Source organism: Camelus dromedarius, chromosome 15 (assembly GCF_036321535.1).
Source record: "Camelus dromedarius isolate mCamDro1 chromosome 15, mCamDro1.pat, whole genome shotgun sequence".
Taxonomy (NCBI): Eukaryota; Metazoa; Chordata; class Mammalia; order Artiodactyla; family Camelidae; genus Camelus; species Camelus dromedarius.
In genome coordinates, this window is record NC_087450.1 from 18513716 (window position 1) to 18530494 (window position 16779).

The window sequence follows — 16779 nt, forward strand, 5'->3', positions numbered from 1 at the left end:
TCTTTAATCCATTTTGAGTTCATTTTTCTATATTGTATGAGGAAATGCTCTAATCTCATGATTTTACACGTAGCTCTCCAGTTTTGCCAGCACCGCTAATTGAAGAGACTATCTTTTCTCCATTGTATATTCTTGCCTACTTTGTTGCAGATTAATTGACCATAGGGTTGTGGGTTTATTTCTGAGCTATTTTGGTCCACTGATCTATGTGTCGGTTTTTTGGCCAGTACTATGCTGTTTTGATTACTTTATATTACAGTCTAAAGTCAGGGAGCATAATACCTCAAGATTTGTTCTTTTTTCTCATGGTTGCTTTGGCTATTTGGGGTCTTTTATGATTCCATGTAAATTTTAAGATTATTTGTTCCAGTTCTGTGAAAAATGTCATGGGTAGTTTGATCGTGATTGAATTAAATCTATAGGTTGTTTTGGGTAGTATGGACATACAGCAATATTAATTCTTCCAATCTGAGAACACAGGATATCTTCCCACTTCTTTGTATCACTTTCAGTTACCTTCATCAGTGTTTTATAGTTTTCAGAGTATCTAAGTCTAACCTCTTCGGTTAAGTTTATTTCTAGGTATTTTATTATTTTTGGTGTGATTTTAAAGGGGCTTACTACACCTCTGAGGTGTACAGCTCCCTACATGATCACTTCTCTTCCCTTCCTACCCGATTCCCTGTGGATCTTTCATACAGCCTCAATTGTATGGGAGTCTTTCTGCCAGTTTCCAGTTAGTTTTCAATGAAAACTCTTCCACATATAGATGTATTTTTTATGTTTTTGTGGGTATAGGTGAATTCCACATCCTTCTACTGTGTCTTCTTGATCCTAATCCAATTTCCTCATATTTTTAAGATTCTTTTAAATTCTGAGATTTTATTATCCTATATTTCTCAGGCTCCTTTTGTTATGGAAATGACAGGCCAGCCAAGAAACAAGCACCACTCGGAGGGTTGGAGTACTCAGATGTATCACGCCGGCGGGCTCAGAGGGGCTTCTGCTCCGAAGCTCTGAGCACCTCCAAGACGTGCGCATGAGGTTTTATAGGGTAAAGTACAAGCTTGAGGTATTCGGCCAATAGGCATGGAATAGCTTTAGCAGCATCATTGTCACAAAAGTGGAGGCAGGGAGGCAGCAAACCAACATTCCAAAGCCAGATGTATCTTTTGGAAAATCCAGCTGGCTAGCAAAAAAACATGAACAGCAAACCAACACTAATTAACTTAGATTTACGAGTTAGTCCAGCAGAACTCAGATCAGTATTCCGATACTTAGATTTGTGAGTTACCTTGTTAGCCCAGCCTGGCTTTTCCTTCACACTTTGAATAGAAAAATTGTCTCTCTTCCTAAGGTAGCCTTTTCCTACTTAATTTGTTCTATATTTTCCAAGTCCTAAGTGAACAGTTAACGGTTTATCAGTATAAGTCATGAAGAGTGGCACACAGTTTATTGTAGATTCAAATAACATTTACAAAAATGTTTCCCTGACATATTTAATACTATTCATAATCATAATATTGCTACATAATAGCTAGATTGTTGCATGTATCCACTTCTTTTTATTACTGTGTAATATTCCATGGTATGAATCTACCACAGTTTGTTTTACCATTTATCCATTGAAGATTGAAGTAGATCTGGGTTGTTTCCAGTTTGGGGCTGTTATGAATAATGCTGCTATAAACATTCATGTGCACGTTTTTATGTGAACATGTTTTCATTCCTCTGAGATAAATGCCCAGGAGTGAAGTTGTTGGGTTACATGGTAGATACAGGTTTAGTCATTTGAGAAAATGTCAGTGTCTTTTTCAGAGTGGCTGTATTTTATGTTCCCACCAGCAATAAGTGAATGATTTAATTTCTCCACAATCTTACCAGCTTTTGATGTTGCCACTGTTTTATATTTTAGCCATTCTAAGAGGTGTGTAGTGGTATCTCCTTTTGGCTTCAATTTCCACTGTCCAGATGGATAATGATGTTAAATCTGTTCATACAATTATTTGACCTTAGTAGATCCATTTTGATGAAATGTCTCTTAATATCTTTTCTCTATTTTCTAACCTTTTTTTTAACTATTAAGTTTTGAGAGTTCTTTATTCTGATACTTACCCTTTGTCAGATATGTGGTTTCCAAGTATTTTCTCCCAGTCTGTAGCTTGTCTTTCTATCCTCTTATCAGGCTGTTTGGCAGAGTGAAAATGATTAATTGTGATAAAGTCCATAGATCGATTTTTTTCTTTTATTAATAGTGCTTTAGGCATTAAGTCTATGTCTTTGCCTATTTCCATATACTAAAGACTTAGTCTTATCTTTTTTTCTAAAAATTGTATAGTGTTACATTTTTACATTTTTAAGACCATAATCTATTTTGAATCAATTTCTGCATAAATGAGAGAATTGGGGTAAGGTTCTCTTTTTTCCCTCTGATACCCAGTTGTTCCAGCACCATTTATTGAAAAGATCATCCTTCCTCCATTGCATTGCTTTTGCACCTTTGTCAAAATCAGTTGGGCATATCTGTGTGGGCCTAGATCTGGTTTCTCTATTTTATTCCATTGACCTATATATCTGTCCTTCTGTCAATACTACAGAGTCTTGATTACTGTAACAATATGAGTCCTGAAATCAGGTAGACTGCTTTCTCTCATTTTAATTTTTTCTTCGAAATATTTTGCTTTTCTAATTCCTTTGTCTTTCCATATAAATTTTAGCATGATCTTTTCTAAATCTACAAAATATCTTGCTTTGATTTTGATAGGAATTGTGTTTTACTTATTTATATAAATATTGGGAGAATTGGCATCTTTACTATGTTGAATTTCCAATCCACAAATATGGTATGTCTCTCCATTTATTTAGGTCTTTGATTTTTTTCACCAGCATTTTGTACTTTTCAGCATACAAATTCTATACAATTTTGTTAGATTTACATGTAAGTATATTTCCTGAAAGACTATAAATGGTATTGTATTTTTAATTTCATTGTCCACATGTTCATTGTTATTATATATAGAAATGCAATTGGTATTTCTATGGTGATTGATTCTGTGGTCTTGATGAATTCAGTTACTGATTTTAGGAGATATTTTGCAGATTTCCTTTTATTTCCCTTTCTTCTCTTACTGCACTGGCTAGAACTTCCAGCACTTTTCTGAAAAGGAGTAGTTAGGTGGATATCCTTCTCTTACTCCCAGTATTACAGGAGAACATTCAGTCTTTCACCACTAAGAAGAGTGTAGGCAGAATCTTCTCCAAATTTTTCTTTAGTTTTTGATAAAACCATTCATTCAGTCAACAAATACTTCATCACTTTCTGCCACCCACTATGCTGGGAGTGCAGAACAGAGCTCAAAGCTCTTATCTTGTTTTATCTGTTGAGGCTGTAACCCCATGCTTAGTATAATTTAGGGCCAATAGTTAGTGATCAGTTTCAGTATACTTCACTTTATTTGTTTATTACCTCACTTAGCTGTTTTGGCCAGTATTACATTGTTTAGGCTTTATTATTTTATATGAGCCACTATGTAAATCTGACATATTCTCCTTCCCCATCTTATCACTTTTATATAGTTTATTTCCTTTTCAGTGACTTTCCTGTAGTTACTCTTCAAGAACTTTAATCTCTTCTGACTACATGTCTAGATGATTAAGGTCACTATGAATTCTGACCTGGTCTTTCTCAATGCTAAATGTGTTTTCTTCCTTTCTTCCATCTTGTCCTGCCATGAAAACTCTCTACTGAGATCTGCAAGAGAGAAGAGGTACATATATTTAAATGATTAACTAAGTTCCTGTCCCTAGAGTTAAAACTGTTGCGATATCACATCTGGACAACTGACATGCATCATTAGAATGCAGTTCATTCTTACTGAGAGCTGTGACATCGGGTTCTCTGAGCTGATGTGTATGTGGTTGTCCTGATAAGTCTGCTAAGTAGAACATGGCTTTCCTGTTAAGCCTAAATGATCAGTACAGTGAAAGACCTACGGCTGGAATGGAAGAAAAGCTGCAGAGAATTATTGAAATAAAGGATGCGATTTGGCAGACTCGGGCTTGGGCAAAAGAAGTGTGAAACAACAGGTGCCATGGTTTGTTATCAGCATTTTTAATTAACATCTGTTTTTAGCCTGAAGCACTTTGCTGAGAATGCTCCACTGTGTCTGTGTTCAGAGATAAACAGACAATTGAGAAGCAGCTAAGTAGTAAGAGGTTAATAAAACAAAGGTGTTCCTTGAGAGGAAAGAATATCAGAGATTACTCACTGGATATAGATGTCTAAGGGAAACCCTTGTTAAAACTGTGTTTTTAAACCATTTATTTTGATACTTACTATTAAAGAAAGGCACAGTGAAAGATATGAGAAGACAAATCCATAGCAATAGAAGTGTTCACCTCTGTTTATACCTTGGCTTGGGAATTGAAGGTGGTTCAGAGGGGATTTTTGCTTCATCTGCATTGTTTGAATTTTGAAAAGGGGAAGATGTTTGTGTATTAAGTTCATAGTTAAAAACAACCAAATCTTATCTCTGGCGTAAAGGCATTGTGGCAATTCAAGAATTTTTCATGTTGGAAAAAATGGAAAGTATTTAGAAAAAGAATTTTTTTTTAAGTCTATAAGGTTTGGGCAAGAGAGTAAAACCAGTTTTCTTGAGTACCTTTTGTTCACTAATGTCATTCTAACAGTTGTGACTCTAACCATATGATATCAAGTGCTTAAATCTCCTTAACAACCACTAACCAAGACACAGGCTTCCATTATTTGGCCTTTAGTCTAATGAAAAACTAGTTTGTTTTGGGGAAATTTTTTTCTTAGAAATGTTTAAATGGGCACTACTTTTTAACATATTTATAAAGCTGCAAATCTGACTCTCCTAAGAAATGTTATTCTTTAAAGTACAATTTAAGAAATTCTGGAATTTACCTATCAAGAGGCATTTTGGTTTTTTCCAGGTGGGGCTATTACAAATAAAGCTTTTATGAACATTCATGTACATATTTTTGTGTAGATGTGAATTTTCACTTCTGTATGATAAATGCTCAGGAGTGCTTGCTGAGCCATATGCTAGACTGTGTGTGTTTAGTTCCATAGGAAGCTGCCACACTGTTTTTAGAGTCACTGTGTCATTTTGCATTCCTACCAGCTATGTGTCAGAATTCCATTTTCTCATAATCCTTGCCAACACTGTCACTGTTTTTTATTTAACTATTATAGTAGATGTGTAGTGATGTTTCATTGTGGTTTTTATTTGCATTTTCCTGATGACTAATGATGTTGAGGATCTTTTCATATGTTTATTTTCCATCTGTATATCCTGTGCTGAAATATCTTTTCATGTCCTTTGTCTGTTTTCTAATTGGATTATTTGAAAACAAACTTTTAAAACTTTGGGGGAGGATACAGCTCAGTGGTAGAAAACATGCTTAGCATGCACAAGGTCCTGGGTTCAGTCCCCAGTACCACCATTAAAAAGTAAACAAACTTAATCCCCCTGCAAGAATAAATAAAAAGTTTATAGATGTGATTTGGAAATACAAGTTTATACTTTGTAAGCATGAGAGAAATATTACAAGACTATTAGGTGACATTGCCGATGCTTAAATGTACATGCAGAAACCAGAATGATATGGTTGGATAATGCTAAGATCCAAACATTGAAGTGATAGTTAACATAAGAGAGAGGGAGGAAGAGGAGGGAGGGAGGAAGTGGAGAAAGGAAGGAAAGAAGAGAGGGAATAGAGAGAGACTATTGGGGCAGAAAGTTAGAGATACAGAGAGAGAGATTAGGAAGAATGAAGAAGAAGGTTAAGTAAGAGAGAAAAAGGCTCCAAAGAGGAATATGTCAAAGCTAAGTACCCCTAGGAACAAAGGCTTTTCTCAAGGGGCAGAGTATCTCCAGGCCTAATGGGAAGTGGAGACTGAGGTAAACTGTATAGAATTTGGGAGATTTTTTTACTGGGTTGTAACATGCAAAGCAGAGAAGAATCTGACTTCCTCTGAATTATATCTAAGCATCTGATTGGTGAGTTGAAAGAGAACTGGAGTCACCCCAGTTCTACCAAAGACTAAGTAATAAGTGACAAGTTCTTTGTCTGTAAAATGGGGAATGAAATCACCTGCCTCTCTTATCTCTTGGAAGTGTTGTATCCAATAAAGCAGCTACCAGAAAACTTTTACATCTGTAAGGTATTCTACAAATAAAAATTATGATTGCTTATTTTAAAAATCATGGAAAATAGCAGGACTGAAATAGCAAATGAATCCAAATACATCCATGATTTTTAAAAAGTACTTTGCTAATTTTTATTAAAAAGAGCTAGTGCAGTACTAGTTTTTCATTGGTATAACTATCATTAGATACCAACTAGGACATAGCAGGAGTCAGTAAATTCATGTCAGAGTCACCTTATTTGTAAGGAATGAACACAAGCTTCCAAGGCACAGAGCTAACATCCTCAAACTGGAGAATGTCATCCCTGTATGTGTGACCCTGGTCTTACTAGGAGCAAGGAAAAGGGCTTTTGTTTTAAGAAAATTCCACAGAGTGGCTTATAAACAACAGAAATTCATTTCTCATAGTTCTGAAAGTTGGAAAATCCAAGATCAAGGCACTAGCATGGTCACGTTCTGGTGAGGACCTTTGTCCAAGTTCACAGCCAGCACCTTCTCTCTGTGTCCTCACATGGAAAGGGTTTAGGAATCTCTCTAAGGACTCTTTTGTAAGGGCATTAATTCCATTGATGAGGGCTCTGCACCCTATACTTACAAGCACCCTATAAAAGTGAATGTACTTACAGCTGACAGTGTAGTTCATGTTAACTTTTGAATGATACTAATTTTAAAATTTGTAGGGTTCAAAATGATGGAATGTAGGGTCCCTAACATCCTATAAAAGCCAAAGAAGGAGCTGGTTTGTTTCTTCTGTGGTATAAAGTCAAACATGGAAGCTGTTTGATTCCTTTTTTTCCCAACTGCAAAGCAATTTTATTTAAAAAAATTATTGACATATAGTTGATTTAGTGTTGTGTTAGTTTCAGGTGTACAGCACTGATTCATTTATATATATATGTGCACATATACTTTTTCAGATTCTTTTCCAGTATAGGTTATTACAAGATATTGAATATAGTTCCATGTGCCATATAGTAGGTCCTTATTATCTGTTTTATACATAGTAGTGTATATATGTTAATCCCAAACTCCTAATTTATCCCTCCACTCCTTTTCCCCTTTGATAACCATTAGGTTGTTTTCTATGTCTGTGAGTCTTTTTCTGGTTTATAAATAAGTTCATTAGTATCATTTTTTCTTAGATTCCACATATAAGAGATATCATGTGATATTTGTCTTTCTCTGACTTCACTTAATATGATGATCTCTAGGTCCATCCATGTTGCTGAAAATGTATTATTTCATTCTTTTTTATGGCTGAGCAATATTCCAGTGTGTGTGTGTGTGTGTGTGTGTGTGTATCTATCTATATATATCTTTTATCCATTTATCTGTAGATGGACATTTAGGTTGTTTCCATATCTTGACTATTGTGGATAGTGCTGCTATGAACATTGGGGTGCATGCATCTTTTCAAATTATTCTTCTCTGGATATATGCCCAGGAGTGGGATTGCTGGATAATGCAGTAACTCTAATTTTCATTTTTCAAGGAACCCTCACACTATTCTCCATAGTGGCTGCACCAATTTACATTCCCAACAATAGTGTAGGAGGGTTCCCTTTTCTCCACATCCTCTCCAGCATTTATTATTTGTAGACTTCTTAATCATGGCCATTCTGACTGATGAGGTAAGTTTTGATTTGCATCTCTCTAATAATTACAGATATTGAGCATCTTTTCATGTGTCTGTTGGCCATCTGTACATCTTCTTTGGAGAACATCTATTTAGATCTTCTGTCCATTTTTTTGATTGGGCAGATGGCCTGAAAATTAGACCAATATCACTGATGAACACAGATGCAAAAACTCTCAATAAAATGCTAGCAAACCAAATCCAACAATACGTTAAAAGGGTCATTCATCATGATCAAATGGGATTTATCCCAGGGATGCAGGGATTTTTCAATATCTGCAAATCAGTCAGTGTGATACACCACATTAACAAATTTAAGAATAAAAACCATATCATCATCTCAACAGATGCCGAAAAAAAAATTTGATAAAATTCAACATCCATTTATGATAAAAACTCTCCAGAAAGTGGGCATAGATGGAACATACCTCAACATAATTAAGTCCATATATGACAAACCCACAGCTAACATCATACTCAACGGTGAAAAGCTGAAAGCATTTCCTCTAATATCAAGAATAAGACAAGGATGCCTACTCTCACCACTTATATTCAACATAGTTTTGCCATAGCAATCTGAGAAGAAAAATAAATGAATACAAATTGAAAAAGTAGAAGTAAAACTGTCTGCAAATGTCACTGTTTGCAGATGACATGATACTATACTTAAAAAATCCTAAAGACTGTATCAGAAAACTACCAGAGCCCACCAATTAATTCAGTAAAGTTTCAGGATACAAAGTTAATATACAGAAATCTGTTGCATTTCTATACACTAACCATGAACTGTCAGAAAAAGAAATTAAGGAAACAATCCCATTTACCACTGCGTCAAAAAAAAAAAAAACAAAAAAAACCTGGTAATAAACCAACCTAAGGAGGCAAAAGAGTTGTACCCCAAAAACTTTATGACACTGATGAAAGACACCTAAGATGACACAAACAATGGAAAGATATACTGTTTTCTTGGATTAGAAGACTCAATATTATTAAAATGACCATACTACCCAAGGCAACTTACAGATTCAATTATCAAATTACCAATAGCATCTTTCACAGAACTAGAACAAAAATTTTTAAAATTTGTATGGAAACACAAAGACGGTGAATAGCTAAAACAACTTTGATCATTCCTTTTTAATGAATTCAACATGGCATTTCTGATCTTGAATTCAGAAAACCTAAGGACCAGAGACATGATGTGAAGAAGAAGGACTATATGCCTACAGCACATAATTCATTCTTTTCTAGTGGGATTAGAGGCGCATTGTGGTAGAGGATGCAAGTTTTGGAGGCAGACTCCCTGGGTTTCAAGTTCTGCTGCACGAGTGAGTAGCTATGGGACCTTGAGCAAGTGTAGGGTTGTCAGATTTATTTAGCAAATAAAAGTAAACGATGTCTCATTAAATTTGAAGTTCAGATAATAAATAATTTTCTAGTACAGTCATACCATGGAGGTTTTGTGGGGTTCAGTTCCAGACCACTGCAATAAAGCAAATATCATAAAGTGAGTCACACAATTTTTTTGGTTTCCCAGTGGATATAAAAGTTATACTATATAGTAGTCTGTTAAGTGTGCAGTATAATTGTATCTTAAAAATAATGTCCATACCTTTAATTAAAAATAATGTTGTTAGAAAAATGGCACCAATAGACTTGCTTGATACAGGGTTGCCACAAACCTTGAGTTTGTTTAAAAAAAAATGCAATATCTAATAAGCACAATAAAATAAGGTATGCTTGTATACATATGCCCCAAATATTGCATCGGGTATACTTATACAAAAGAATTACTCATTACCTATCTGAAACTCATATTAACTGAATGTTCTATATTTTATCTGGCAGCCTTTACTTAATGTCTCTGTGCTTGAGTTTTCTCATTGGTTAAAATGGGGATAATAAGAATACCAACCCGATAGGGATGCTGTGAGGATTACATGGACTAATATATATATAGTATTTAGAATAGTAACTAGTACAGAGTCCTCAATCAGTGATACTTGCTGTTACTATTGTTACCCTTGGTGGTGTTGATGGGGTTTTAATATTTATTGAAGATATTTTTTCTGAGACCTGCTGCTGTTGGCTATGATGATTAACTGGTAACAGGCTGGCCTATCACCACAGACAACTATTAAACTGAACAAAATACACTTAAAATTTATTTTTAGAGATGGAATGATTGAAAGTGTGGGCAGTCATCCCTGAGAATGACAAACAATGTCAGTCTTACAGTCTCTCAATTTTGTGATAGGAGGCATTTTTTACACCAGAGAGCAAGGAGGGGAAACTCAAGCAGAACATGGCACTTTGTTGACTTGGTCAGAGTTCAGGTAAGATAAGACAGCTGGAATTTGCCAGAGAAGCAGGTGTTGTGCAAAGAGCGAGCCCCAGAAATCTACATAAGGATCACCTTGAGTGTTTGGCTGAACACTAAGCTGTTCATGCACAGACTTCATGAGGCTGGGCAAAGGGCAATGACATGTCGATGTCTCCCAGAAATCCCTGCTGTGTCATTTATTGGCTGGGGGCAGCCTATGGGGACTGTTAGCCTCAATGTAGATGCAGTGATGAATTTCAGAACATGGCAGCTACAGCTGTTGGTATATTTTTTTCCCCTGAAGTTCAGAGATCTGAGAGGTGAATTCTGGTGATTACCACTGTCTACTCTTTGGCTATCCCACATAGGTTCAGAGAGCAGCTACTCCATGGAAATTGGGGACAAAATAGGAGGTTATTGAGATAAACTGCATCCACTCTCGCTGCAGCTCATCTTGTGGCTGCAAAAATACTCATCCTCTCCTTCTACTAACCACTTTATTTCTTCTTGTACTGTTTGCTGTGGCACTTAGCATTTTCACTGGCCATTTTTTCCCCCAGGCTTCTAAGAGCAATTCCAGAAGCAATTTAAAGCATTCTTTTGGATCCTTGATAGGATATTGAATTCAGTGTCCTGAAAAAATGTCATCCACAGAAGTGAATTCTTATTTATCCAGCGTTCCATTCCAACTCCCCGTTCTTGTTGGTACATGCTAGCTAATTCTTTCAACTCTTTAAGTGTGTGGTCTTTTAGCCCAGTACGTCAAACATGTTATTCCACTGTTTTCTTGAGATTATTCTACTAGTTTTTCTAAATTATTAAGTGGGATATTTAGCTCATCAGTTTTTAACCTTCTTTTCTAATATAAGCACTTAAAGCTATGAATATAAATATTCAAGTGTCTTGTTTGCTCAAGTTTTTCATTTATTTCTAAGTATTTTAAAATTTATATTATGATTTTCCTTTGACTAGTGACTTTAATTTCTAAATGCATATGGATTTATTGCTTATCTTTTTGTCAAAAACTGCAGTTAACATATTCATTATATATATATTCCTTAGAATTTATTGAGACGTGGTTTTTTACTTACCACATGATATAATTTTGTAAGGATTCCATGTGTTTGAGAAAGATGTGTATTTGCTAATTTTTTAGTGAAAAGTTCTATATATCCAATAAATCCAGTTTTTTAACTATGTTATTTAAGACTTCTCTTTCTTTACTAATTTTTCTTACTGCTTGGTTTAGCAAAAAAGTCCGAGATAACTTTTGAAATTTCCCTCTTTGTTGGTGGGCTCATTTATTTTAATTCTGTCAGAATTTTGCTCTGTATATTTTTTAGTCTTTTATTAAATGCATCCAATTCTAGAATCTTTGCATCTTCCTGGAGACTTGAAACTTTGACTGTTTTGTTCTTACCCTTCCTATCTCTAATAATTTTTTTCTAAAAAACCATTTATCTGGTTATGTAGCCACCTTAGCTTTTTTAAAAGATAGCTTTATTAAGGTTTATCTACCATAAAATTTATTCATTTAAGTCTACAATTTAATGATTTTTAGTAAATTTGCAGATTTGTAAACCATTACTTTGATCTAATTTTAAAACATCTTCATCCTAAGAAGATCCCTCATGCCCATTTGCAGTCACTCCCTGTTCCCATCCCTACTCAACCACTAATGTACTTTGTCTCTGTAGATTTGTCTTTTGCGGACATTTCATATAAATAGAACCATACAATATATGGTATGTTGCTTCTTTCACTATTAACATAATTTTTTTTAGTTCATCTGTGTTGCACTATGTCTCAATACTTCATTTCTATTTATTGCTGAAAGTTATTCTGTTTGGATATATCATGTTCATTCATTCATCAGTTAATTGTCTTTAGGACTGTTTTTACTTTTAAGCTATTATGAATAATGTCCCTATGAATATGTGTATGTAATTCCTTCTGTGGGATGTTTCATTTCTAGGAATTGCTGTGGAATTGAGTGTAATTATATGTCTGTGTTTAATGTTTTAAGAAACTGCCAAACTTTTTTCCAAAGTTTTACATTTTCTTTAAAAATATCCTAAGATTAATTTTTATTAGTGTTTGATGTATTTTCTTCTAGCCTTTTACTTTTAACCTTCTTTGTCTTTGTGATTTAGATGTGGCTTTTATAAATAATATGTAACTGGATTTTACTTTTCCGGTCTGAATCTGTCTTTAAACTGGGGAGTTTAGTCTATTTACATGATTATTTTTATAAGAGCTGTTGCTTCTTCCTTTGTGCTTTCTGTCTGTCCTATTTGCCTATGTTCCTTTGTTTTTTGTTGTTTTAGATACTTCTTGAATTTTTTTCTTCTTCAGTTCTCTTACCCTCATCACCTACTCTACCTGTAGTACTGTTTAAGCAATCTATAATCTTTTAATGGTTACTACTGAAATTTGCCTATGCATAGTTACCAAAATCAAACATTAATATTTTCAACAGTGTAAAAAGCCAAAGACTTTAGCATGTTGACTCCGTTCTGATTTGCATGATATTGACAATTAATATTTTCTGATCTGAATATAAAAACATTTGTGTATGTTTGTGTGCATGTATATTTGTGTATTTATCTACCTGTATGTTAACCAGTTTTTTTTTGTTGTTTGTTTTTTTTTTTAAAAGCCATTCCTTCTTGCTTCTCAGACTTTCCTTCTGGGATCATTTTCCTTTTTCCTGAGATTTGTTCTCTAGAATTCCCTTTATTGAAGGTCATAAATGCTTTCAGTTTTTGTATATCTGAAAGTGCCTTTATTTTGCTTTCATTGTTGAGAGTTCCACTGTTAAATTTTACAAGATTAATGTATGTTTTCTCTCCGTAATTTGAAGATACGTTTCTACTGTCTTCTATCTTCAATTGTTGCCATTGAGAGGTCTGTTGTCAGTTATTTATAGATTCTTTGTAGGTGATCTGTCTTCTCTCTGGCAGTTCTTAAGATTTTTGAAGGGGGGGGAGGGAATTCTGCATTTCCATTACAAATGTGCCTAATTATAGATTCTTTTTGACTTGTCCTGCTTAATATATTGTTCCTCTTGTGTTTACTGATTCATATCATTTATCAGCTCTGGAAATTCTTAGCCTTTTACTTAATTCCCTGATTAGACATGTTAGACTTTTTCATGTTCTCTCTGCATTGCTTAACCTCTCTATATGTTTATCTCTTGCCTCTCTGTGCAACACTTACAACTCCTTACTTATGCATCTTTTACTTCTCTAATTCTTTGTGCCTATTATTTACCTTCAATTCAGTTTTTCATTTCTAAAAGTTCTATTTTATTCTTTAAAAATTCTACTTGGTAGTTTTTATTGTATCTTGTTGAATGCTTATTTCTCACTGCATCATTATTTCTTTTGTAAATTTTTTAAAATTTATTTATTAATTTTCATTTTTTTCCCTTAACAGACTGGGGATTGAACCCAAGGCCTTGTGCACACCAACCACTTTACTGCTGAGCTATACTCCCTAGCTCCCCATCATTAATTCTTTATATATCTATGCTGAATTATGTCATTTTCTAAATTTAATAATTCAATGATCTGAAATCCCTGGAGAAGTAAATCTGTGTTTATTTTCTAATTTTCCATCACAGTGACTTGTTTTCTTTTGTATTTGGTGATCTTTGATTGTGAGCACCCTGGTGTCTTCTATCAAAAGTGCTTTAATTCAGACATGAATTTCTTTTAATTGTTTCCTCCAAAGTTAGGAGCACTAATGACCTGGGAACATTTTAGCCCCTGGCTTAATCAGAAGTCTCAGACTTAGCACCTTTACCCTGAGACTTGTGTAGCCAGTCTTTTGAAGGTGATAGACCAGAGTAGTTCTGCCTTCCTCTCAAGGCCAATATTTGCTCTCTGCTCTATCTAGTTTCAATTGAAGTGCTTTGTGGTTGGTTGGTTATATTTTTTACTGACATTTTGGTACCCTTGGATATTTCCTTATTTTTTTTTTTTTTTTAGCATCCTGTGTTGTACTTTAACATATATTTTATAAGCAATTTAGTTGGGAGTTCTCTTTGGTATTTTTGATTGATCATATTGCTAGATGCCAATGCCGATTCTTTTATTTTATCATAATGTTAATCATTACCTCTCACCTATAAAGAAGAGTACCTCCCAATCTGTCCCCCTTAATTTCACTCCTTCCAATTTCAGATTATTTATATATATATATATATATATATATATATATATATATATATATATATATATATATATATATATATATATATATATATATGTGGGTGTGTATATGTGTGTGTGTGTGTATATATATTTGCTAAACTGATGCATCAGTGGACATATGAGACATGTTAAATTTGAGATACCTGGAAATAAAAGTTTGGAGCTCAGGAAATAACTAGATTCTAGACATCTGTGTGTCACTGATACAATTATCAGTGCCATAGGAATGGCTAGGGTTACTGGAAAGACTGGAATGAGTGAGTATAAATAAAAGAGGACCACAGAATGCCAGCTTCATGGAGTAGCCAGAGAAAAATGAACTAAAAAAGGAAAATAAGACGATGAAATCTAAGAAATGGGAAAAACAATGAATCTCCAAATGAAAAAATGGATTTCTAAATGCAGGGAAAGAGGATTTCAAGGAGGGGAAGTTTATAGCTTCAAATGTCACCAAAAGGACACACAAGAACTTATCTTTCAGTGTGATCATTAGGAGCTGGATGATTACTATTGCTAGAAAGTTTCAGTAGAGTTGTAACAAGTGTAAAATGGCAGTGAATGTGTGGGCAAGTAATAAAGCTTGCTAATCCCCTCTGCTCTTCCTCATTACATCCCATTTCCACTGAATATACAATGAATCAATATGCTTCCTAGAACAAAAAATAAACACAACTGCCTCTGATCTTCCACAGTTAAAAGGGGTTCAGGCAGAAACTGGAGATACTATTAAGAAGGGCCAAGGAGGAGACAGGATAACAGTCATCAAACAGAGCATGGAAATTTTAAAGTATTTCAGGTTCTGGAGCTATCAGTTCATATTTAATAATAATAACCCTTGTTTGTTTGAATTTTAATTATTTTTGCTACTTCCCTAACAAAACTTTTATAATCTATAATCTGTTAATAATTAATATTCCATATTTCTGATAAGTTTTATTTGAATCTCATTATATTTTATAGCATCATATTTCACAATATAAAAGAGACCAGAGAACAACTTGTTTATCTGCTTGTTTCTCAAGTCAGAAAAAAATGAGTTATATCTATGTAAATCTCAGCATTTAGAAGAAATAAACTTTCATTCCAAAATCCTGTGCAAATTACATGTTTGTGACATTCTTTTCTCTCAAGATTTTAAAATTTCTAATAAATGTAATTAAACTGAAGTTTGTTCTTATATATCTTAGCCTAAAATTAAACGTTTACAAAGAAAATCCTCACTCTCACCTCAGGGAGAGACAGTTTGATTGTGGTAAGAGTAGAAAAGCAGTATCTAAAAAATATTTAGAAACTATTTATTATTATCATTTTACAACACCTTAGAATTTTTTCCAAAACTCACAAATACTAGACTTTTGTAATAATGCAACATTTGACTTCTCATTGTTCACCTAAGAAACATAAAAGTGTGATTATATGATTTATTAATTACTCTTATCCTGCTCTCCATAGCGCCATACTTTTTACGTAACACAATAAAGTAAAAAATTATGAGAAACGTATTTCCTAAGCCATCATTTCCCTGCACTCAGCTGCACCTCATCTGGTTACGTTTATCACTGAAGCTTACACTGAAGTCCTCCCCGGGCTCTGTGCCTCAGCTCCTCTTAGGTACAACAGCACCTCACATGAGGAAGATCCCAGCAGGCGAAATCCCTGCTGTTTGAGAATATTTTCTCATCAGAACAAAAACAATAACACATAAGTAAATTAAGCAGACTGCTCTCTCCTTTTATATAATTTTGTTCACAAGTAACATATAAAATTTCTTCCTTATAGGTACCAGCGATTTGAAAAGGCATTTCTGTTAGCTGTTGACATTGGTGCTCGTGACCTGTTCATGGTGAGTCATTCCCAGAGATGATTTTGTGCCTTCAGTTCTAAGGCTGAGTAAGTTGTCAGCTTTTGTGACCATTAAAAAGGATTAGTGTCATTTGTGCCTTAGACACATGGTGGGAAAGCATTATTCCATCTTGGCTTGCAGCTTTGCCTTCATGAAACTGGTCAATAGCCATCTAGTCTCTTTTGACTTGTTGACATTTTTCCTTGCCAGGTCCCAAAGGATTTTTTATGTTTGCTAAGAATTTATAATTCTTGGACTTTTCTACTCATGTACCTTGATGTGAGGGGATGACACCTTTCTATCTAACAAGCTTAAATGTCTTTCTAATCCATTTTCTGAAGAAGCACAGCTTCAGAAACCAGGACATAGGGGAAAACATGTTCCCTAGATCTTGAATGTGGTCAGTTTGTCCCTTAGATTTTACTGAGAAGTAACATATTGTTAATGTCTCACTTGCATTTTTTTGTGTGTGTATATATATGTGTGTGTGTATATATAAATACACACACACACACACACAAAAAGTATATATATATTTATTGAAGTATAGTCAGTTTACAGTGTGTCAATTTCTGGTGTACAGCC

At 34.3% G+C, this 16779-nt stretch overlaps 1 protein-coding gene across 3 annotated transcripts in view; it reads left to right on the plus strand.

Annotated features, from left to right (window-relative positions):
- The window catches only part of WDPCP (WD repeat containing planar cell polarity effector), a 343492-nt gene extending 327247 nt beyond the window's left edge, over nucleotides 1–16245 (plus strand). For all 3 annotated transcript variants that reach the window (XM_064494449.1, XM_064494450.1, XM_064494451.1), the window contains one exon: nucleotides 16131–16245. In XM_064494449.1, coding sequence (XP_064350519.1) covers nucleotides 16131–16215 — 85 coding nt within the window. In that variant the 3' untranslated portion in view covers nucleotides 16216–16245. The remainder of the gene's footprint in view (nucleotides 1–16130) is intronic.
- The last annotated feature ends 534 nt before the right edge of the window (nucleotides 16246–16779 follow it).